Here is a 23,175-nt window from a genome sequence, read left to right as displayed (position 1 = left end):
CTCCCCAAAATGCAGGGGCACGTGGCTCTTCAACAGCCTCTATATTTCTTGCAAGTTGTATTTTTGTATTTGTATTTCTTGCAAATTGTATTTTGTTGTATTTTTGTTGCATTCAAAAGACTCCATGAACTGCACCTGTGCAACCTACCTGGGTTTGTCAGAAAATATCCCATCACCTCAGATTTGTACTTGCAGGCTTGGCATTCCCACTGAGCAGTGCCACTCTCTGCTCCATGTCTGCAGTGTTTTCAGCCCTGAGAGGTGGGTGGGAAAAGGCAGAGAATCTGAGAAGCCTGGCACAAAACATCCACACAAAGCAGAACTCCCCTGGCTCTGGAACCATCAGTGCTGAGGGCAGAAAGGCAAACAAGGGAATGTGGGCCTGGTTGCTAGATAGATCATTTATTAAAGTGAAATTCAGAATTTTATCTTTGTCAGACAGTACAGAGTTAAAGTCTCATACACAGTGGAAGCAGGACATTTCCTACACCTCAGAGAAATGAGTTCTACAGTTTTTGCTATAAGTTACTAAGTTGCTTTAACAATACACAGCTATATTACATAGTTAAAAATACAAGGTGTCCAAAACATTTGGCATAAGATCAGCACAACACATGGAGGCCAGAAACAGAAGAGGGAACACAGTTTTCTCTCCCAGTAAGCCTGCCAAAAGACTCCAAACCATTCTGCAAGTTACCTGCTCCCCAGCTCCCCTGCAGCAGCTGTGGAGCAGAGGTGTGGGTAGGACAGGAGTAAAGCCAGCCCTGGTAAGGCTCAGGTGAGCCAGAGGCTCCTGGAGCCTGCTGATGCACAGGATGGCCTGCAGAGCAGCTTGCAAGGGAAATTCAGGTGTAAAGCAGGAGCCTCCCCCTCTCCCCACACTTTGTTCAAGCATTTAGTTCATCCCAACCAGCTGTGTTCACAAGCAAGTCAAAAACAGGAGACCAGGGATAGCTGTGAAAAGTGCAAGGAGTATCTTACATCCTACCAGTTCATTTACACTCTGAAAGTGGAAAATGAGAACTCCCTAACTTGATAAGCTAGACATGATTAAAGGGCATCAGTGACACAAGGAGTGAGGCATCAATGACATTCCTTCACCTTTGGGACTCTTCTGTCCTTTCTCTGGGCAGCACAAGGACTCCTTTTGGAAGGGAGGCCACCTTGTATTACCCACGTTTCTAAACTGTAGAGACAAAGTGACTCTAGTGCTCCAGGCAGTCCAGGGATCTGCAAACTTAAACAAAGAGTCCCTCAGCAGACCCCTCCTCTCCCCTCCAACTGCAGTTCCTGCTGAAGATCTCCCATTGGTATTTACATTTGGCTCAACCAAAAGATGTAAAGTGCACAGCTCACCCTCCTCCCCCTCTCATAAAATATCCATCACAAGAGCTGACACAGAACAAATCTCCCTCCACGCTGCTGCTGCTGTGGAAGTGTGTTTTGTTCAGTCTCCCTGTGGGCCATGTCCTGCTCTATCCTCCCTGTGCCATCATGACCCACATGAAAACTCCCATTTACTGTAGATTATTTCAGCTCTTGTGTTCAAAGCCTCTCTGAACCCAGCTTGCACTTTTGACTCCCTTGAAATGCTAGGCTTGACATGTTCTGGTCAATTTTTGCACCCTGGGGTATCTAGTGGTTTACAGCCACATTTCTAAGGAAAACTGGGACACCAGAATACTGGAGAGAAGTGGTACAAAGCTCTGCTTTTCTCAGGCTGAGCATCTAAAGTGCCTGGCAAAAGAAACATTACTTTTTACTGCAATTGTTTACTTCAGGTTGATATACAGTAATCTTTCAGATTATGACATTTTGGAAACTGCATTCTAACAGAGCCTCCTTGGATGTGTTTGCACTTTTCAGCCATCAGGCTGCTACTGACTCGAGTCTTTGCATGCTTCCAACTCCCCTGAGTTGAGCTCAAGCCAATAACTACCAGCAATGATTTCTTCTTCTTCCCTGGAAGTGAGCAGAGGGTCAGCATACAGGATGAAGTTAACCCCAGAAGAGATGTTTCTGCATTATTTGGATTGCATACTAATGGCTTTGGATCTATTCAGAACTCTAATTAAGTTAATGGAACTCTGCAATGAGAATTGAGCTAGGCTATGGAATTGCATTAGGCTATATAATGGCTGGAGACCTTCAGAGACAATTCCTCTGCCCCAGGGTGAATGTCACCTATGCAGGCTTGTAGGAAATAAGCTTCCACTATTATAAATAGAAAATGACATCTGGTCATCTTCCATGCCCCCAAGGCTTGTGCTCCATGGTTTCAAAGCTAGACAGAATTTAAGGCCCATCTGTGAAAAGCAAAATGCAAAAAAAAAAATATCATACCAGCCAAAGCGATTTGGGTCTTACACCTTTCCAACAAGTCCCATCTAAAAGTGCTGAGAAAATGTCCCACCTCATGGCTTCACAAGTGTGAGGTTCAAACACATTTAATCTGACATTTAAAATAAAAAGTTGGAAAGTCTTTTTTTTTTGTTTTTACTTGGCATGCAGCATAAGGAGTCGAACACACAGCACGGTATCGTACACGACAATTGCATTGTTGCGTTTTCTGGTTATTAGACACTAAATGCTTTTCAAGAATCACAGGCACCCTGAACATGGATATTGCTACTGAATTGACATGTGGTTTCAGTTCATAGCATGGGAGCCAGCAAGTGGCTGACCCTTCCAACAAGACCATCAGCTTTCTGTTGCTCAAGGTGTTTTGCTCTAGCTAAGTTGAGAACAAGGTAATAAGGCATTTGCAAGGGGTTTATAAGGCCATGGGGTCTGACAGCCAAAGATTCTTCTGTTTCTTTGGTGTCTTGCCTCCAAGCTTTCCACCTTATAAACAACTGCTAATGGCTGGTAAACATCTCTTCATCATCACACTTCACTAAGAATTTTTTTTTTTTTTTTTCAAAAAAGTAGAATTGCTTTAGAAGTGAAACCAACAAGGATCACGTTTAACATCAATTGACTATTTCAGGAAAAAAAGAAAAGAAAAGTTTCCGGGATACCACCTCGGCACAAAAGCATTCCAGTGAATACACCTGAACAGATGGAACCTGCCACCATATTTCCTTGAAAAGAATCATTTTGCTGCTGGCTACTAAAACACCCCAACAGATTTATTTACTCTTAAAAATAAAACAAAATAAAATACAACCACAAAAAGAAAAGTAAATCCCAAACAAACTACATTTTTACAGTTTTGGTCTAGAATCACAGAATCACAGAATCAATTAGGTTGGAAAAGACCTCTGAGATCATCGAGTCCAACCTATGACCAAACACCACCGTGTCCATTAGACCATGGCACCAAGTGCCAGTCTTTCCTTAAACACCTCCAGGGACAGTGACTCCACCACCTCCCTGGGAAGCCCATTCCCACATTTAATCACCCTTTCTGTGAAGAAATTCCTCCAAATGTCCAACCTCAGCTATCCTGGTGCAGCTTGAGGCAATTTCCCCTTGTCCTGTCCCTGGCTGCCTGGGAGAAGAGGCCAACTCCCACCTGGCTGCACCCTCCTGTCAGGGAGTTGTAGGCAATGAGAAGGTGCCCCCTGAACCTCCTCTCCCTTAGCTATTCCTCACAGGACCTGGGCTCCAGATCCTTCACCAGCTTTGTTTCCCTTCTCTGGACCTGCTCCAGCACCTCAATGTCCTTCCTGAATTGAGGAGACCAGAATTGAACACAGCACTCGAGGTGTGGCCTCACCAGTGACCAGTGGAGGGAAGAATCACTATGAGGCACAACCCTCTCAACTCAGAAACTCCTTTTCCCTTGGTAGCATCCTCTGATTACATGAGCACTTTGAAGGTTAACATGCAGTCAGAGAATGTACCCTTCTAACCATCTGTCCTGAATGAGACAAGCCAGATCGTGTTGACTGATGTGGGAACTACTCCACCCTTTCAATAAGGAAAGGATCAGCACAAATAGGAAATTTTTAAACATTCATGAAATACTGACACAAGACATTCTCTCCTCATTCCTTGAACCTCTCTCTTGTATGATGTTCTAAAAATCCATACAGAATTGAACAAGGAAATGCTGAAATAATCACACTCCCCAGATGTCACAAATGGGACATGTACCATAACAGAGTATTTCTGCCTATGACACAGGACTTAAGACATGTTGAAGTTTGTTGAACATGTTTTTGGAGTATTAGCAAACAATTCAGAGTGATGTGAACAACTTGCTTTAAACTGCGACTTCAATTTTAAAGAGACCCTGGGAGAGCTTTAACAAGAGCTTCACTAAGTGAACCCTTCATGCCTTACAAAACACAATGCAGTACTAAGCTGGGACCATGACCAGTGTGTTCAGCTCTTAAACAAAGCTTCATCCAGTTTTGAAATAATAAAACCTGCCATTTACAAAATGCTAGCTGAAGTTTTCTACTGTTCATTTCGTTGCTTAAGGCTTGTTAAGAATATCCTCTCTATGTGGAGTCTTGGCATCTTGTACCAGAATGGAGACACTGGTCAGGACAGCAAAGAAACAGAGCAGTGCTTTAAATCATGAGATCCCCTGAAGAGAATTTGAGGTTACTGGAGAACAGTCAGTCATGACCAACACTTTTAAAAGCTCCTTTTGCCAAAATAATCATTGTATTATCTGTAAGGGCACCTCGGCTTTAAATAAAATCAGGGTGATCTCCTCCTACAGTGCCCTGCCAGGGAGCACCAGTGTACCACCCTCACTCACACAGCTCTCATGAAAGCACATGTAATGTTCATGAAAGGCAAATGCTGTGATGCTTCTTGCCCATTGCAAAGGGAAATGAAATGAATCATGAAATGCTCCAGTCAGATCACTGCCCTGGTTATGGTGCCTCACCCATAAATCTGCTTTATACTAAACAGAGCCCCTGAATGCACACAGCAGTTTTGTGCCACCTGCTAAAGCTTCAGTATAAAATGCACATCACTTGTGACCAATACTGATCTGACACAGAAATTAAGAGACTGATGTCTCAAGCCATTGTTTTACCTATCATCACTGAAATATGCATAATTCAATTAAATAAGCACTTCTACCAACATGATCAGACATAGCAAATAGGTTGTGTTTGCCTTAATACCACATTCAGAGAAATGCAAAAATTTTTAAATGCTTACAGAAAATTTAATTAGTGAGTTCTTAAAAGAAATTAGAAAAGAGACTGCAGAGAGTTGGTTGGCATCTGTGTCGGATGGGGTCAGAAGGAAAAAAAAAATGGCAAAAAAACCCCCATCAATTTCAGAATGGTCAAGTAGCGTTCACTGGAGTAGATCTGGTGAGCTGGAGCATTTGTAGAAGTTTGGGACTTGAAGCACTGACTCAAGGCAAGACAGAGCATGTGTAGGTGAGCAGCAAGCTTCAGACAAACTTCTGACCCATGCACCTTGATCATGAATTTTATCTCTGCTGCTCTTCCAGTCCTGTACCAAGACAAACTGCATGGTGGTTTGTGATGCAGCCTGAATTCAGTGAAAAAAATTCCATCTGGCATTTGAATTGCACTGAGATGTAGATTTCCAGAAATGGTTTAAAACACCAAGTTGACAAACTCCACAGTTCTACAGATTTATTTGGTTTCCCCATTATCCTCATTTCTTTATTCCAATATGACTTTGAAATGAGGGGAAGAAGTCTTCGGAAACATGCTGGACACATGTTTTCAAATACTCCTCATAAGAATGTCTATATTTTTTTCTGTCATCCCGACACTGCATTTAAAAAAATTTACAATATATTTTAACAGTTTTTATAAACCTAAAATGCACAATACCACATGTTCCTTCAAGGTCTCTCTTATTCCAAGCCTTCTTCATCTTTAATCGAGTTGTTTGCTGCCTTCTGATTTCTGGTCCAGCCTGCTCTTGTTGTTCTTCACCATGTAGATGAAATATGCAAGTGTCTCCTTCTCATTCACTGGAATATTCCTGAAATGACGACTGACAGTCTAGAAGGACAACAGGTAAAGAGACAGAAATGCTGGAATTAAAAACTAGAAATACTCAGAACAGGGTTTCTCTTCACTTTCCAAAAACGATTTTATGGCCACTGAGCGCATTATCCTTTGAGTGAAACATGCACCAATTCCAACTGTCAGTCCTCATTTACCTCCCTCTCTCTTTACAGCTGGAATGTGTGTATGAACACAGCATAGCCTTGCTATGTCAGCAGGATTTGCAGCCAACCTACAAGAGGAATTTGGAAGCCAGAATGTCCTCCTGCCAAAGCAGCACAGCTTCTCCTCAGCAACATTTTGTGCTGAGATTATTTGGCGAGGGAGTTTTCCCTGCACCTCTGTGTTCTGAAGGAGAGTGTCAGAAACGCTGCAGCACCTTGCTGTGTGAACCAGGTGGAGCAAAGTTTTAGCCAAAAAGATTTCCTCTGCACTCTTAGGTTTTCACTGAAAAGAACATCAGGGAATTTGCAATGGGAGGGTTAGGGTTTGGTTAGGGCTACCCCTCTCTGACAGTAGTAGAAAACATGTTGGAGCTGGACAAGATCTGCTCCTCACATAGAAGAAACTTTTTTTGGTACCCAACACAGCTCTAGAACAGGATTCTGATACAGGTTGAGCAATAAGTCACTCCTAGGAGATTTATGGAAGCTTGAGTTTCCCTTACAGTGGGACAGCATGAGGAGTGAAAGAGCCTCAGGCAGCAGTGATTCAAGCATGGGAGCTGGATGAGGATCCAGCAGAGAGTCAAAGCTGCTCAGGCTTCACAGGAAATCTGGGAACTGTGTGACAGCTTTAAGTTAGGTTCCCTTTATTTTCTGCCTGCACAGTAATTGATCTTTTCTTTCCTCTTGGGTACATTCATGGTAAATTCCTTAAGCAGGCAGTCCTTCATGGCAGGAGGCAGCTGACAGACATGAATTGGTTAGTTAAAATATGACAAATCAGGACTGCTAATGAGGAACAACGCCACCCTACTTTGTTCAACTTACTCCTACATGCCCTACACTGCACATTCTCTATATTCTATATATTCACTCCCTGGATGACTTTGAAAGAAAGACAATGTCTTGCTGACTTCTTTGGTCTGTCAGGTTTTTGTTCTTTAAATCAAAAGTAAAAGCAAACCAGACAGTTTTAGGCAGACAGTTGTGAAAGCCACAACTTAGAAAATCAACCTTAGTACTAATCAGTAACTACTGCAGTTTTTTCAAGTTTAGAGAAGATTTTCCCACAGCATGGCTTCAGATCAAGTCAGGAAAGAGAGCAGAGCAGAAGCACAGCAAGCACAACTTGCCCAAATACCAGAGAGATACAGAGAGTTCTTTCTGAACAAATAGCCCATATGGTGAGAAAGCAGCAGAGGCCCTTAAGAAAAAAGCCTTTCATAACACAGAATTGTCAGGACAAGGGAGGGAAATGAAGACTCTGGATCCATGGACAGTGATGCTGCCTTTAATAATAAGTAATTCCAACAAGTTCAAGTGCCTGTGAGGAAAGAAAAACTAACAGGAGCACTTTGGGAGACGCTGAGTGGGTTAAATCTGAGTTTCAGCTGAGCAGCCATCCCCAGATAACGCCCAAAAACTGGATCCTGTTTCTGTTCCCTAAAGGGCACCAACTGGGACTATGAAAAAGGTGGGAAAGGAAGCAGAGACAAGCATGTTACTGAAACAGGCTTTGAACAGCCACTGTCTGTGCCTTCCAAGCCTGTCCCAGGTGAAAGCAAGCAGGCAGCTTTCTGCTGGCATCACTCCCTGAAACCTTCCAGGGGGCACCTGGTCTGTACCAGTGAGTTCCACAGGTGTGAATGCCCACAAAATCTGCCCTTGAACAGAAGAGATAAAAAGTTTTCTTGTAACAGAGATAACACCACTGCTGTCTTCACTTACTTCTGCAAGCTGAGCCTTGTTGAGTCCAGGCCTAGTCTGCAACTTATAATGTCTCTTGTAACGTCGCAGGGTGTTCACTTGGAGCTGGAACAAGTCAACCTGCAAGTGATAAAGAGAAGAAGGCATGAGCACTACCTTTAGCTTCTGTGAGTAGTTATTTTATCTACAAATATCTAAAAATAACTACTTCTTCCTCAACAGGACTTCTCCTTGCTTGCACTCAGAACCACACTGGTTTGTCTTACTGACAAACCTAAGTATATTTTGTATTTGTTAATGCTAAAGGACCAAAATAGCCCCAGGGAAATAGAAATTTTTGTTCTGGTTCACATGCTGTCAACAGAATTGCTGGCCAATTTCTGCTCTCAATTACACCTCTGCAACCTCCAAGCAAAGGGGAACCTTTTGTTCCCACAAGGTTTAAAAAGCTCACACATGAAATAACAATTTAGCAGGCACTGAACAAACGGCTTGTGACATAAAACAGAGTACAGAGATGAAATGAAATTCAAATACTTAAATAGGAAGTGCAGAGTTTAGAAGCAAAGGGGGTGGTGGCGAGGTTACAGCAAGGAAGATGAAGATCATGTGGGAAATGCCAAGTTTCAAAGACAAAAGGAATCTCTGCTGAAAACTGAGAGGGAAATGACATTAAAACTGACATGGTGCAGAGTTCCCAGTTCAGCTGGGTGACGTGCATCCATCAGGCTTCAGTCACCAAATACTCTGTGTGCTCTACAGCACCAACATTTTTAGATGTCAACTGGGTCTTCAGCAATCACCCTGGCAACTACTGCAAGCTTGAACAGGAAAGTTTTGATGGAGAAGCTTGTAGAATGGAAACATGAACAGTGATAAAAAAAGGTCAGGTTATCTTAAAAACAACTCCATACCAAAAACTTGCTACTCTTTCAACACCTCCACACAAGAGGTGTGTGCACCAGCTTTGCACCAAGACACAGCTTTGCTGGCAAAATGACTCTTGGTGGCTTTTTTTTTTTTCTTTCAGAAATAAACAGCTTTTTGCCAAAAGGGTTGGCATTTCCAGCAGAGGGCTCTGCTTCTCTGAACATCACCTCTGCACAACTTTTGCCATGTCAACAGTACCAGACACATCACTGAAGGAAGTGCAGCACGCAGTGGCACAGAGAAAGGATTATTCTAGAGTTCTCTATCACAGAAAACTTCCCCCAGGCCTATCTCCTGAAAATAAAAATGTGTCACAAACTATTTAAAGGTAGATTTAAATAGTGCTAAAAAATACCATTATGCAAATATCTGGAGCAGCTCAATATCTCTGGGTATCAAATACCCAATCAAAGAGAGTGACCTATTGAATTCTGTAGTGTGTTTGCAAAATGATGCATACACAGTAACAAGGAATTATGTTAGGGCATCAGACACCACCAAAAATAGCTTATTTTTAGCCTTAAGAAAAACAGATTAAAATACAATTTTAACTGTATGTACATGAAGTTACCTTATCACAGCTCTTTTTATAGAAAACTTTACATGGGCAAAGAACTCATAGGGGAATGAAGAAAATTAGGACACTACACATTAGAAAAAATTCTTCCTTGAAAGTGAAATTAACTCCACGGCAGCTTCAATGGCCTTGCAATTTAAAATATAAACATTTTCTGAAAGATGAGAACATCCAAGTGAAACTTCAAGATGCTAAGAAGGGGTAAAGCAGCCCACGAACCTCCGGAACATCCGTGTCGTGCTCAGGAGAGTCACCTCCATCATCGCTCGTCTTCCTCTTCCTCTTGTTCCGAACACTCTGAATGAAGTTCTTGTGGAAATCACAAATGTACAGATGTCTCACCTGAGAACCAGAAGTGGTGAAAAAGCAATCAAAAAAGATACTGTGAAACAGCATCCAACAGCAGCCACTCCAACAGCAGTGTCAGGTGCATCCCTCAAGACTGGCGTGACCGACTGACATCAAGGAATTTCTAATCTTAAATCCCAGCCCTGATATCACACTCTTTATTCAGAGATAACTCACCTTACAAAGACTAAAGGCAAAGAAAACAAAGAACTCAAGCTCCAGCTGAACTGAACCTCTGGAGATAATAAATTTCTTTTTTATGGCTGCATCATATGTCAGAAAAAAAAAATGGGTGCTTGTCTGGAGGAAGTGCATTTATTTCAGGACTTACTAGCAGGTAACTACCAAAAATGTATTCTATTGCATTCTTGTGAATTTTCTGGCTTGAATAGTACAGAAGATTATTAAGGCAAGTGTTTCAAAACCTTGACAAATAAAACTTGGGCTGATCACCTCAATTAAAACAGATCAAATGCAGAATACCCTCCTTCTGATTGCTTGTTCAGCAATGGAATCTCCCTTTTAACAAATATAATGTCACTAGAGTTAGCAAAACAAAGGACTTCAAATGATCCAAATTATTTGGTACCTATAATATAGGCAAAATATCTTCAGATAACACAGGCACTCTACATCCAAATTCACTCCATGCAGCCTGCTTTACACTTTCCCTTTGTTCTGACTGCATTAGTCTCATTTCCCCTTTTTGTTTCTAAAGCCTGGCATCTGTCAACAAAGACTCATTTCTAAAATGCAAGAAATTACTACGCCACTAGACAAATCTGCTGAGAACTACAACTGGGAGAAATGCTCTATTTTTTAAGAATATGTTTCAAACTGAGTCACTTTTCCCGTGACACGATGCATTTCGGCTGTGCAGAAGGGACCCAATCAACTGGGGGAGCTGCCAAACAGACTGACTCAAAACTTCACCTTTTTTTTTTTTTGCTTTTGCTTTGTTTTCAGCGGTTTTGATCTTTACAGATCAGGCGAAAAAAAAGCATACAGAGCTGAACTCCGTTAACGAAGTCACTTCTGAGAAATTCTTCCTGTGATCTGCTCTGCTCTGCCTATTTCTCTGCTGGGCAAATATCCCGTCTGTATCTCGAGCTGACAGCTGTCAATGTCATTAGGCAGCAAACCGGGCTGTTCTGCGTGCGAATAAACCCTGCTGAAGAAGCAGCGCATCTCACCGCCAGCTCGGTCTTTAACCTGCTTCACCACAACACCAATTCTTACCAATTAAAGAAGTAACGTCAGTGCCGCCTGACTGAAGCAGCAAGCACAGCGCTGTTTGCACCTGACAGCAGCAGCCTCTCCAACCCGAGCCCGCAATGGGAACAGCACTCCTGCCTCCGAACACTGACAGCTCTCTCCTTTGCTTCCTCGCACACCAGCCGCCTCCCAAACACTGCGTTTAGTGCTTTAGCTACGTTGAGCTTCAGCAAGCGGGCAGAGCCACAGGGAAAAGCCGGCTCTGCACCCGGGGAACAGCCGGGTCCACCCAGGCACGTCCTTCCCTTTCCCGAGCGCTGTAGCGCTGCGGACGGGCAGACGCGGTCCGGAGGCACCGGGTGTGCCCCGCACAGCCCCGCAGCCCCAGCGCGAACCCCCCCGGCCGCCCGGGAGCTCAACTCGCCGGGCGGATCCGCATCTCCCCGGAGGCACCGCAGTGCGGTGGCGGCTGGGGCCGGCCCAGCCGCCCCTCCGGAAGGCTCGGCAGCGCCCGGCAGCCCCGGCCGAGGCCGCACTCACACTTTTGTCGATGTCCAGCTTCAGCTTCTTCTGCGAGATGCTCTTCTGGATCCTCTTGCTGAAGGACGCGTTGCCGGCGGGGCGCACGCAGCGGTCCCCGTCGTCGATGAGGCAGCAGCTCTGGCCGTAAAAGGGGGCGGCGGGCGGCCCATCCCGGCTGTCCTCCTCGGTGCTGAACCCATTCATCGCCCACCTGCCCGCCCCTCACCCCGCGCGGGGAGCCGACAACCGGGGGACCAACCGGGGGACGAGCCGCCGTCACTACTTCGCCCTCGGGGGGACCCCGCCGCCTCCGCGGGGGCCCCCCACTACGGCAGGGGAGGGGACCCCCCCTCCACCGCCGCCGTTCAGCGCTGCCCGCGGGCTCGGGCCGGGCCGGGCCCCCCAAGCGCCGCCGCCCGCGGGGAGCCGGGACCGCGCAGCGCTCGCACACACAAAACCGCCTCCCCGGCCGCGGAAGTCCCGCCCCCGGCCCGCAAGCGCGGCTCTGATTGGTCTGCACGGCTGGAGGGGCGGGGCGCCCCGCGCCGCTCCGACCGCCGATTGGCTGCAGGAGCTGTCCGTCCGCCGCCACCGCCCGGCCCCCGCAGCCGGAAGGTCGCCGTGAGGGGCGCGCGGAGGGAGCGGCGGCTCGGCCGGCCGGCCCGGCCGCCCGGCGCTGAGGGGAGCCGGCCGCTCCCCGCGCTGCTCGGCAGGTGCCGGGCTGGTTCCGCCCGGAGGAGGCGAGAGGCGTTCCGGCCCCGCCGGCCTGGAGCTTCCCCTGCTGCCGAGACGCGCACGGGACGCCCGCATGCAGCCGCGGGACCGCGGGGTCCTGCAGCCGCCCGCGGCGGCACCGGCACCGCTCCTGTGACAGACCCTGACCTGTAACAGGCCTGGAGCTGCGGCTCCCACCCGGCCCTCGTACAAAACTCGGGTCGGCATAGCCACAAATGCCTGTTCTTGGGTCATCGCCTAGGCTGGAGTTCCTGGCTGAACTATAATTTTTTACGTTATAAGAAATACAGTCTTTATTTATTTTTTTCCTATTCTTTTTTTTTTTTTTTTTCCTGGTGACAAGGCAGGGATAGTGAAAAGATGGGACCTGGAGAAGTGTTTCTCAAAGCAATGTGACTTTAAACTTCGCATTTTTCATCTTCAGGAAAAAAAAACCAAAACAAACCCACCAAACCAAAAGGAACCCTAAAAAACAACAAAAAACGCACCCCAACCCCCAAATCTCCCCAAAAATAAAAAAGGGGACAAAAAAGGAGGAGGCAAAGTTGGGGGTGGCAGGGAAAGAATGAAATTCCTGCTGATTTGTGAAGAGAAGCTGTAACTTCTGGAAATGCTGTGACTTCTGTAATACCAGACAGCAAATGCTGTTGTCAGAGCTCCTGAGCAGCTCTAAAAGGAAAAGGATTTCATCTTCCCGAAGAAAGGACTTTCTGCTCAGGCAGAAGAAAGGTTCTATCGACTAAAATGACTTCAAAGCCTGAAATCCTGCCCATGGAACAATGTGAGCGAGCACTGGGTGAACTGTGCTGAATCACACCAAACACCTTCGCAAGAAAGAGACTCTTTTAAAGCCCTTGGTCATCAGCTCAGCCTGCTCCACACAGCAACGCTGGCAAGCAGTTCTGCATGCTCTGCACCAGACAACTGAGAAAAGCCAAAATCTGTATTTTCCAAGTACTCCTTAGAATACCAAACAAGCCTCAGAATAGATCTGGAGGGCAGAGACTTCATACTCCTCAACAGCCCCGCCTCTTGTCGTGGCTTTTACTGCGGGTGCCCTCGGGCAATTAGTAATTTCTGTTTGTGCATGTGACCACAGAGAACCACAGTGCACCCTCCTGGGGACACGCTCCCTCGGAGCCGGCCGTTCTCACGGGAAGCTGCTGGAAACAAATGGCTTTACCCACAGAGCAAACAAGCAGTTAGCAAAGAGATCTAAAACAGTAAAACACTACGGCTTATAAAAGCCCCAGACCAAACTGATTGGAATCTGCCTGCCTGAAGTAGTAGCGTCCTGGCAAAGCCATACAGATATTCCCTTGTTTGGGGGAAAGGGAAAACACCAAGAGGCTGACAGAGATCTCAGAGCTGCTGATAACAAGCTTTCTGGCTTTATCTTCACATTACCAATAAAAATCAAATGGCTGGCTGAGGAAATCTCGCAGAAGGATTATAGGGACAGATGATAATAACTGCAAGCAAGGAGATAAAGGGGAACAAGCAGAACTTCTTCCTGTCCCCTTGAGGAAGAGATTGTGCAGGTGCTCCCTGCCTATATTTTGGGAAGAAACAGGCACCATAAGTATCAGAACAGGCTGGTACTGACCATCAGATTGCATTTCATCTTGGGCTGCAACCTCTCATCCCTGCAGATAAAAAGGTTTTAAGTCCTTTTGCAATGCTCACTAGAGGGAAAAACCCAGCTTTTGTCATTGCCTGTTTGCTAATTCGATGCTAATTACCTCCTGCTCAGGCTAACACGATGACACTTTTTTCAGTCTTTCAAATAAAAAAAAAAAAAAGCATGGAGGTGTTTTTATAATTGCAGTTTATTTCAGCATATTTATCCTCGTGGGAACCTCCAGATTTCACAGTCTGCTAGTCTGGAACAAGCTTTCTGCAAAATAAACTGCCTCATCGAGACATTCTTTATTAGGTATCTATCACTAACCTGATCCAATAATTCTTTGTGGGAGCTTCAATGAAGTGAGAAACAATGTTTCATAAACCCATCAGTACCCAGGCAGCTTTAGTACCTCTGAAGCAGTAATAGCCTGGCCATCCCAGTCAGCCTCTAATCAAATTTGAGAAGCCTGTGCAGGCCTGTAAATCTCACCTGGAGCAGCACTACCCTCTAAAGAAAAGTCAGTGTAGCTGTCATCTGGAACTTAATATTTTAATGGAGCCATTCAGGGGGCTCAGGACAGAAATACTTCTCTCCCAGTGCTCTGTGCTGCTTGAGATGTCCTGGGAAGAAGGGTTTTTTAAACTTTTCATCATCAGAAATCAGACCATTTCCTTCCACAGTACCTTGGGGAGGCCAATGAAAACACTGCTCTGGCACCTTCCCCCAGACTCCCACTCTCCTCAGCACTTTTCTAGGGTTGCACATATTGAACCTGCTAAAATGCTTAAACTGTCACAGCTTTTGGCACATCCTTACCCTGGGCAATGTTCCCGTGGCCAAGAATCACAGCACAGTCTCCCCTGGGGATTGTGCCTTGCTGGTCCCCCCAGAAAGGCTCCTTTACCCACACACACATTTTATTGTTTGTCTCCCATCTGTTTTTCCCCCAGTGGAGCTGAGTAAAAAGGAGCATTGAGAAGGCCACTGAAGAAATGAAGTGGTGACAGTAGGAAGCACTGAAGGTCCCAGTGGGAACATGAGCAATGCTGATACACTTCTCTTGTGGAGATCAGAACACAAACAAGGCCATGAGCCTTGCAAAGCCCTCCCCTGCAAACCAAGGGGTGGGGATGGATCTCCCAGCAGTCACTCCCAAGGCCAAGAGGCACAGAAAGAAGAGTCACAGCTGGGTTATCATCTCTGTTCCTCTGTGCTCCCCCCCTGTGCCCTGCCAAGGCCAGTCCACCCCAGGAGGGTCCTACCTGGGCACAAGTCATCCATTACATCCATGGTTCCTTCAGGATTGCACCACTGGGCATGGAGTGACAGGAAACCTGTGCTGGGGAAACACCACACCAGGGCAGCTGAGTTTATTCTCACAAGTAGAAGAGAAATCAATCACTGGAGCAAAACAGGCAGGGACAGTCACGTCTGCATACGCAGTTTTCAGAAAACACATTAAAAATTTATTTTAAATATATTATAAAAGGAAGTCCATTCAACTTTAAAAACACTAGGCATTCTATCAATGATTCCCAATTTATGAAAGCTACTACATTAAAGTGCTACAAGTCCTTTACCACCCCCAGATATTAGGCTGTTGGTCCTAATACGCACAAAATAAATACACACTGATTCAAGAGGCACCATCCAGTTTTACAGAGAAAATGCATGCAGTACAAGGTACAGACAAACTTAGACCTAATCACCGAGATCCTAGAGAATGCATTTTGAAACCAATTCCCTTCTCCACCCTAGAGGCTAAAGCTATTTGTTGCTGTTATCGTAAGGGCTAAGGTTTCAGGCTGTTAGCTTGATCAGTTTTTATCTTGTTTTGTGGCTGAAGTTCACATTTGTTTGCTCACTACCAGGGATTAAGACTTTTCTCCATGAGCTGAACTAGTATATTTAAAACCACATTGATCCAATGGCTTTATATAAACTCCCAAATCACTCACAACTGCTGGAATCATTGAAGCCTTTTGGGTCATACAGAAGCATCAAGAAAGCTCAAATGCAGTCAATGGAGGAGTGTACTCAGCTAGCAGAGGCAGAGTCAAAAACAGACACAGGTTTTTTATTAGCGTTTCCATGATCTATCATTGCCTAGTTCCATACAGATTCTCCAAGCTAAAGCAGGGCACTACAAAGTAGAAATCAGAGCAGGAGGTGAGCTTATTTTGGTTACACTTCAAATTTATAATGTGAATAAATCAATCTGACTGGTTAATGAGGAATATGAAATGAATTGATGAGTCTGTGTTGAATGCTGATGGCAATTTCAGATCTCATTTCCCATTCTCCACCCACCACATCTCTCTCCACTTGAACCAGGTGAGGATTTGCAGCTTGTTTTAAAATCTGGACTCAACACTCATTAGGTCAGAAAATAAAGCACTTAAAGGTGAATCCTACACAAGCTGGGAATTGCAGCACACAGACTTTCCTTGCTCAAGGTAAGTAACAGGCCATGGCAGCTGGGAGCAGGGCCCAGTGCTCCTGACTCACCAGCCAGCTCCCCTTTGCTGTGTAACCTGTGAAAGCACCCAGCACCCAGGAGCCCCAGCAGCTGGAAGTGGCTGTGGGATGAGGGTACACCTGCATCACTTGGGCTGCTTCACACTTGGCTTTACCAGGGCTCTTCTGACTGCAAGCGTGACAGCCAGAGGCTGGCTGTTCTCTCCAATCAATTCCAAGTCCCTGTCTGTATCCTGAAAGACAATTTAGAATAAAATCTTCTCCCTTTTCACCTGGCAGTTCCATGCTTGCCCAGTGTGACTGTTAGGAGATGTCTCCCCTGGGTGATGTGAGCCAGCAGAGCTGCTGCCACAGCCCCAGAGCACTGTGCTCCTGCAATGCTGCTGCTGCCTGTTTGACTCTCAGGGAGAAGGAAAGTTTGCTGACTGGAACACTCCAGTAGTGAAGGAAAGCAAAGCCCTGTGCACAGACTGCTGTAAAACCAGCCATGAGGAAAGTTAGGCTGAGAAATTGCTTTCTTGCTACTTCTGTATTACAGATTTTAATACACTCTGGAAAAAGTTTCCCAGTGATGGAAGGCATCAATTTCTTCTGAAAGACACTTCTGTTACAGATTTTATATGCTTTTGGGTCTTTTTGTGATTTGCATACTTAGAAAATAAAATGCAGGATCCTGCATGCCCGTGAAATCACGAGCCATCACCATGAGGTGAAACATCCAGCAGCTCACCAAGACATCTTCCAGTACAGCTTCAGCTGCTAGAGCACACCCAGAGGAAGCTGCCAACCTTTCCAAGTCTTCCTATTAGGAGTGACAAACCTCCCCAGAGTCATTAACCACATCGATTTAACAGAGGGAGCCCAGGAGCTTCTGAATTACTGTTGTTCACACAAATTTTGCACTGAAAATCAGACATTAAAAAAAAAAAATCCCCCACACAAACCCTGCAGGAGTCAAGCTTTCTCTTACATCCTTATCCCCCAACCCCTTCCCCTCTCCTCTCTTGTCCAGCAAGGCACTAGGAAATGGTTCAAGTTTAAGCATTTGCTGTACATTTACATTTAAAAAGGCACATCTTTATTTTAATGATGCTGTATTCCCCTTTCAGGAAGGCTCACACTTTCTTCTATTGTGGTTTGAAAAAGATAATTAATTTCCTAGGTATGAGAAAAGACACCTTGCACATATGAGAGCCCCAAACCTATTTACTGTCTGTAGGCCTTAGAGATTAGCACCAGTATAGATCAACAACAGCTTCAAGAGCAAATCAAAGTATTTTTATGCAACATAACACACACCCTGTAGTCAGGGATTCTGATACTTAAAAGCAGCAAAACTTATGCAGCCACAAAGAGAGGGGTATTTCAATACCTTTGGGGGGAAAATATGAAAACATGTATTTGGCATTAGATAATCATCAGTATTTAATCTCCAGTCTTGACTTGCATGCAGATGTGAAGATTTGATTATGTACTCATGCTTTAGTGATTTTGCTTACAAATAACCAAAAGTAATTAGAATAATTAATGAGATTGCCCTGCAAAGGCTCAGTTAAAGATGCAGATGATAAAATACAGCTTATATTTCTCAATCAGTGGATGGTTGGCTAATATTAAGTCTTTGCATTAGTCAACAAAGCCTCTGGGGTACTGAAAAGTGTAACTGATAATTAATAGCTCAAAGCCCAGTGAGCTAGTCAGAAGCATACAGAATTTGTGAGGCTCTTGCCACATTCAGATCCCAAACCTTCAGAAAAGAGATCAACCACACTGAGATGGACCTGCTGCAAGCACTGACACTAAATCTCTGGTTTCTGTGTACTGGTGGTGGTTGTCAAATAGGAATTGCCTCAACTATTGCTTAATCTGTTGGTGCAAGCTGCTAAGAGCTGACCTTTCTCTCCAAATTAAGATTACCAAGTGGTAAAAGATCTGTTCATTGCTGCAGCTCTCTCTGAAGCAAGAATCCAGTGAGCCAAGCAAGGGCTCCCTTCACAAGGTGAGCCCAAGTACAAAGCAAGCCATGCAGTTTAGAAACAGAAGCTAATCCTCTCATTAGAAAACTGAGACACACAAAGCTGCAACCTGCAAGCAGAACAACCTACAGTCCATTTATAGAATATGCTGATTGTGTCCCAGTTATAAAAAACTAGCACTGTTCATGGACAAACAGCTTCTTCTTCCACAGGCATTAAAACATTCATAAAGACATCTAGTCAGGCCATCTAGTGGCTCCACAGTCAGCACTACTCTGCTAATGAGAGCATTAATAACTTAGGGAAAGCAGCAGTCAGACACAAAGTGCTGGAAGGTGACTCAGGCTCCCACAGAAATGCAAAGGGATGTAATGACAGACATACTGTAGTAACTGAGAACATAAGATGTCAACTCTGCTTGAAGCTAGTCTCACTTCCATCCAATACTGCTGCAGAACTGTCACAAGGGAAGTCTAGGGCTGCTTTTTCTTTCTTCACTCCCAAGATCTTAGATACCAAAATTTGCAAAGCCTGGTCCCAGCTGCAATGCAGTGCCTATGTTTCCTGTTCCTCCATGGACCAGCTAAGTTGGCAGGAAAGGTCAGACATGGCCTCAGCTGTGTGAATGAGAGAGGTGGAAATGATTCTGAGCCTCCTACACAATACACCAGACTGGAGAGTTTGGGGACAGACAGATTCAGCATGTCCTACACAATACACCAGACTGGAGAGTTGGGGACAGACAGATTCAGGGTGTCCTACACAATACACCAGACTGGAGAGTTGGGGACAGACAGATTCAGCGTGTCCTACACAATACACCAGACTGGAGAGTTGGGGACAGACAGATTCAGCATGTCCTACACAATACACCAGACTGGAGAGTTTGGGGACAGACAGATTCAGCATGTCCTACACAATACACCAGACTGGAGAGTTGGGGACAGACAGATTCAGGGTGTCCTACACAATACACCAGACTGGAGAGTTGGGGACAGACAGATTCAGCGTGTCCTACACAATACACCAGACTGGAGAGTTTGGGGACAGACAGCTGTGTCCTTGTTTGCTCCCAGCTGCCAGGCACAGCCCTACATGGCCTCCAACACATCTGAAACATGGGACACAACCCTGCAATTGGCAACAAAAGGGCTTTTGCTTCTGGAGCTCTGCAGAGGGAGCTACCCTGCTTGTTTTGGGACACCAGGGAAGCATCTCCTTGCCTTCACTTGAGAGACATCCCAGAGCAGAGCTTCCCTGTGCCTCTGAGGAGGGGCAATGTGCTAACCATGCTCATCAAGCATCCCACAGAGGTCCCCTCCTCATCACCCCAGAACTGGGTGCCTCCTACCTACTCTTGCAACACCCCTGCATGGGCAGCTAGACAAACCAAGGAGCTGGGCAATTCCTGCCAAAGGAATCCTGTTCACTGGATTCATCATCATTCCCAGCTTTTACCAGAAAATGCCACTGCTCCCTTCAGTACAAGACTAAGTCAGGGGAACTAGTAAATGTGTTTTTGCAACAACTTCATTTTAAAGCAGATTTTTAAAAAATACTTGCTTCAGATAGACTTGAACCAATGGTCCTCCATTCATTCTTTAGTGTCAGTACATTCCAGCTCCTGGGATGAGACAATCCTGGTTCATGTCTGGCAGACCCCACAGCCAAACCAGAAGGGGTAACACCTTGCACTGCTCACTCACTGCACAAAAGAGAGGGTACCAGGAAAATGGGTCCATCAGTCCCACATCTCTGCTAAAGCAAACAGATTTGCAGTCACAGTAAACTGTACAGAGCTGTGGGTGCTGGGAAATGAGAGATTAATAGCACATTTCCACAAGGCTAGAACACCACTGACCACACAGGACTCAAGAAACTACAGACTGATGAACAAATGGATAAAGACCAATGGCTAATCTCAGCCCTGACTTTATTATCCTGAATTAATCTGCTCACACCAACTGTAAATTAACTTAGCCTTCAAAGCTTTAAAGGAAGAATGGAAATTGTCTTCATGCAGTAGATTTAACTCAGAAATCCTAGAGATGTCTGTGCTAAAAAGGTTATAAGAGGCAAATTTGGAACCTGATATCCAAAGGCTCTTAGCATAAAGTCTTTACCTGTAAGAACTTATTATTTAAAAACCCTCTGCTAATCTTTCACCTTGAAGATTCAACAGTGAGTGACAAACTGACTGCAAAGTGAATGGACCAGAAACTCAGATTCCTCATGGCTAATAACAACAGCCATATTCCCAACACTTGGCTGCACTTCCACTAGAGCTCATTCCTTCATCAGAGCTATGATTTGGAAAGTAATAATACTCAACCTGTTTGAAATATATTTGGTTCTGGGCAAAAAAAAATACACATTTCATTTTACAATAATGGGCTTTTTTTTTTTTTTTTTTTTTTGCTTGGAGGCTTAAATCTTGTCTTCAATATTTTACTTATATGGAGTTTGGAAGATAAAGCATCTATGTGGGAATGCTTCAGTGGGTGGTATAGCAGCTACAAAAAGTCCTGCAGGGTCCTGGATAACAAAATCATTTAACACCAGACCCCAGTGGGAAATAAAACAAAACAAAAAAGGTAAAAAATAAAAAGCGCCATTTGAAACACATTCAGACTCCTCTAAAAACAGAGTTTCTGTTCAGTCTCAGCACAGAAGTGGCTCTGGCAAAGCCTTTAAAATTCCACCATCCCCAGAAGAGAAGGATGCAGCATCTTCACAATAAAGACTGGCCTGCTAATTAACCTTCTCCTGAGATTCTCCCTTTTACCTTCATTAAGTGTTTAAAAAAAAGTATTAAAAAATTTTTTTGTAACCCTCCCCAGTAAAAACTATAATTGTAAAATATATATATATATTTTCTCTCAGTCTTTTAAAGATCAAGATTTCTGTTAAATTTTTCCAAGATGGTTGAGTTTGTGTGTTCAAATATCCACTGCTGTGTTGGAGATGAAGGATTGCAGCTATTCATAAAGATCTTTCGATCGCTCTCACTGCAGTCCATACAGCTGCTGCTGACTGGGTGGTAGAGAGTCTTGTCCTGGAGGAGAGAAATTTGATGTCAGGTTGCTTAAGTGGAGAAGAAAAGTTGTTTTAAAACCAACAGAAAGAAGTCTTAAAAACCAATTATGTCACTTGGGTGTATTTGAAGTTGTTCCATACTTAAGTGGTTGACAAGTGTCTGGGTTCATTCCCACCCCTTCCAGGAGAATGCAGCCCAATCCCTCACCTGCACTGGGACCCTCTAAAGCTTCCCAGGGGCTCTCAATGGAATGCTGTTGAATCCCACCCCCTCCAAGAGAATGCAGCCCAATCCCTCACCTGCACTGGGACCCTCTAAAGCTTCCCAGGGGCTCTCAATGAAATGTTGTTGAATCCCACCCCTTCCAAGAGAATGCAGCCCAATCCCTCACCTGCACTGGGACCCTCTAAAGCTTCCCAGGGGCTCTCACTGGAATCCTGCTGCATCCCACTGGGGCACCATGCCAGCAGATTGCAAGGACTAGGACAGAGCACTTAGACAGGAATTTACTTACCTGTGGCCTACAATGGCATTGCTTAGTGGGAGAATGAATAAATCCTTATCTGCTTTTGGCAGGACATTGCAGTGCTCAGAACAAACCAACTCTCAGAACACCTCTCTGCAAACTCAAGGGCATTACACTACCTCACTGTCAGCTATGGGGACACTGCACAGAGATTGTCCCCTGCTCAGGAGCCCTGGGGTCCTCACCTTTCTAACCAGTGAAACAGGGGAGTCACCTCTTTTTAACCAATGGTACAATGACAACAGGCTGTCTGCAGATTCTCTTATTACAGCTACACCAAGAGAAGGAATAAAACGTTGTGGTGACATTTTCAGGAAACGTAAGCGCCTCAGGCAATTTGACACCTTAGATGAGAATACACCCACACACACAGACTCACTTTTCTGTATCTCCAGAGCTGGTTCCCCTTCATTCCATGACAGTCATAGAGGGTCACAGGGCTGCTGTGGGAAATGGCATCAAAACAAAACTTCTTGGTGTGCTGAGGATCCCCTGGACGGATGTCCTCTCTCCAGCTGAAGGTGAAAACCTGTCAGGACAAACAGGACCCTCACAATGGCTGGTCATAATACTTTCACTGGCAGAATGGTGTTCCCTGTGTCCACAGGGTGGGGATGCCTTCAAGGGAAGGACAGTCTCCCCTAGAGGAAAAACTCCTCCTGTGTCTGGGGACAGGGACTGTTGACCAGGGGACTCTGTACCAGCTGTCACACAGCATGTGAAATGAGCCTGTGCTGCTGCAGCCAGCCATGCTGGTCAGCCTGGGTACTAGAGCAGCCCTGGATGTCTCTGCAATGCAGACATACATCAAAGATTAGGTGAGCAGCTGACCAATTACAGCCCTTCCCAGCCAGCAAAAAAAGTCAGACAGCTCCAGCAGCTCAGAGTTAACGCTGGCAGTGAACACCAGAGGCTGCACAGGCAGCCTGCAGTCACCTTGAGAAATTGTCCCACACTCCTGGGACAAGAGAGCAGGAGCCACAGCTTCCCACCCCACCCACAGGAGAGCAGGAAGGGCAAACACTTGGGCGTTGCTTCCTGATGCTCCCTTCTACTGACCCTGCCATGAACTCTCAGCACTGCCAGGTGAAATGAAGGAGGGACTCCAGAGAGCAGAGGAAGAGCTTTAACTCCAGTAACTGAGCACACCTATGCCTGGCAATGCAGTGTCCTGATGAAAGGGCAGCACTGGCCCATGTGCTTCTGCAGGGCTGCCAGCCAGCACGCCTCCCTTCCAGTCCCTAAGGAAAAGGCTGCTCTGGAGGCTCCTGTGGAGGCAGCTGGAGGAGCAGTTCTCCCCAGAGATCTCTCACAGGACACTCAGAAAGGCAAGTAACGATCAGGGAGCTGCTATTTGAAGCAGTGTGGCC

General features: G+C 45.4%; 2 protein-coding genes across 2 annotated transcripts in view; both read right to left on the bottom strand.

Annotated features, from left to right (window-relative positions):
* Positions 1 to 386: 386 nt before the first annotated feature.
* On the bottom strand, positions 387 to 11,901 carry SAP30L (SAP30 like). Its single transcript, XM_071443417.1, has 4 exons — positions 11,445 to 11,901; positions 9,561 to 9,683; positions 7,856 to 7,954; positions 387 to 5,957 (listed from the first exon to the last, which is right to left on the bottom strand). Exons 1-4 carry the CDS (start codon positions 11,628 to 11,630, stop codon positions 5,829 to 5,831), a joined length of 537 nt encoding a protein of 178 aa, XP_071299518.1. The 5' UTR covers positions 11,631 to 11,901; the 3' UTR covers positions 387 to 5,828.
* A 3,330-nt stretch (positions 11,902 to 15,231) lies between these two features.
* The window catches only part of GALNT10 (polypeptide N-acetylgalactosaminyltransferase 10), an 81,985-nt gene continuing 74,041 nt past the window's right edge, over positions 15,232 to 23,175 (bottom strand). The window contains exons 11-12 of the mRNA XM_071443416.1: positions 22,185 to 22,334; positions 15,232 to 21,297 (exon numbers count right to left, since the gene is read on the bottom strand). Of these exons, the coding sequence (XP_071299517.1) occupies positions 21,130 to 21,297; positions 22,185 to 22,334 (318 nt within the window). The 3' untranslated portion in view covers positions 15,232 to 21,129. The remainder of the gene's footprint in view (positions 21,298 to 22,184; positions 22,335 to 23,175) is intronic.

The sequence above is a fragment of the Agelaius tricolor genome, unplaced genomic scaffold (assembly GCF_023055355.1).
Source record: "Agelaius tricolor isolate 1412-34295 unplaced genomic scaffold, bAgeTri1.0.p SCAF_18, whole genome shotgun sequence".
NCBI lineage: Eukaryota > Metazoa > Chordata > Aves > Passeriformes > Icteridae > Agelaius > Agelaius tricolor.
Note: the sequence above shows the minus strand (reverse complement) of the source record. Positions and strands in the feature narration are given on the sequence as shown.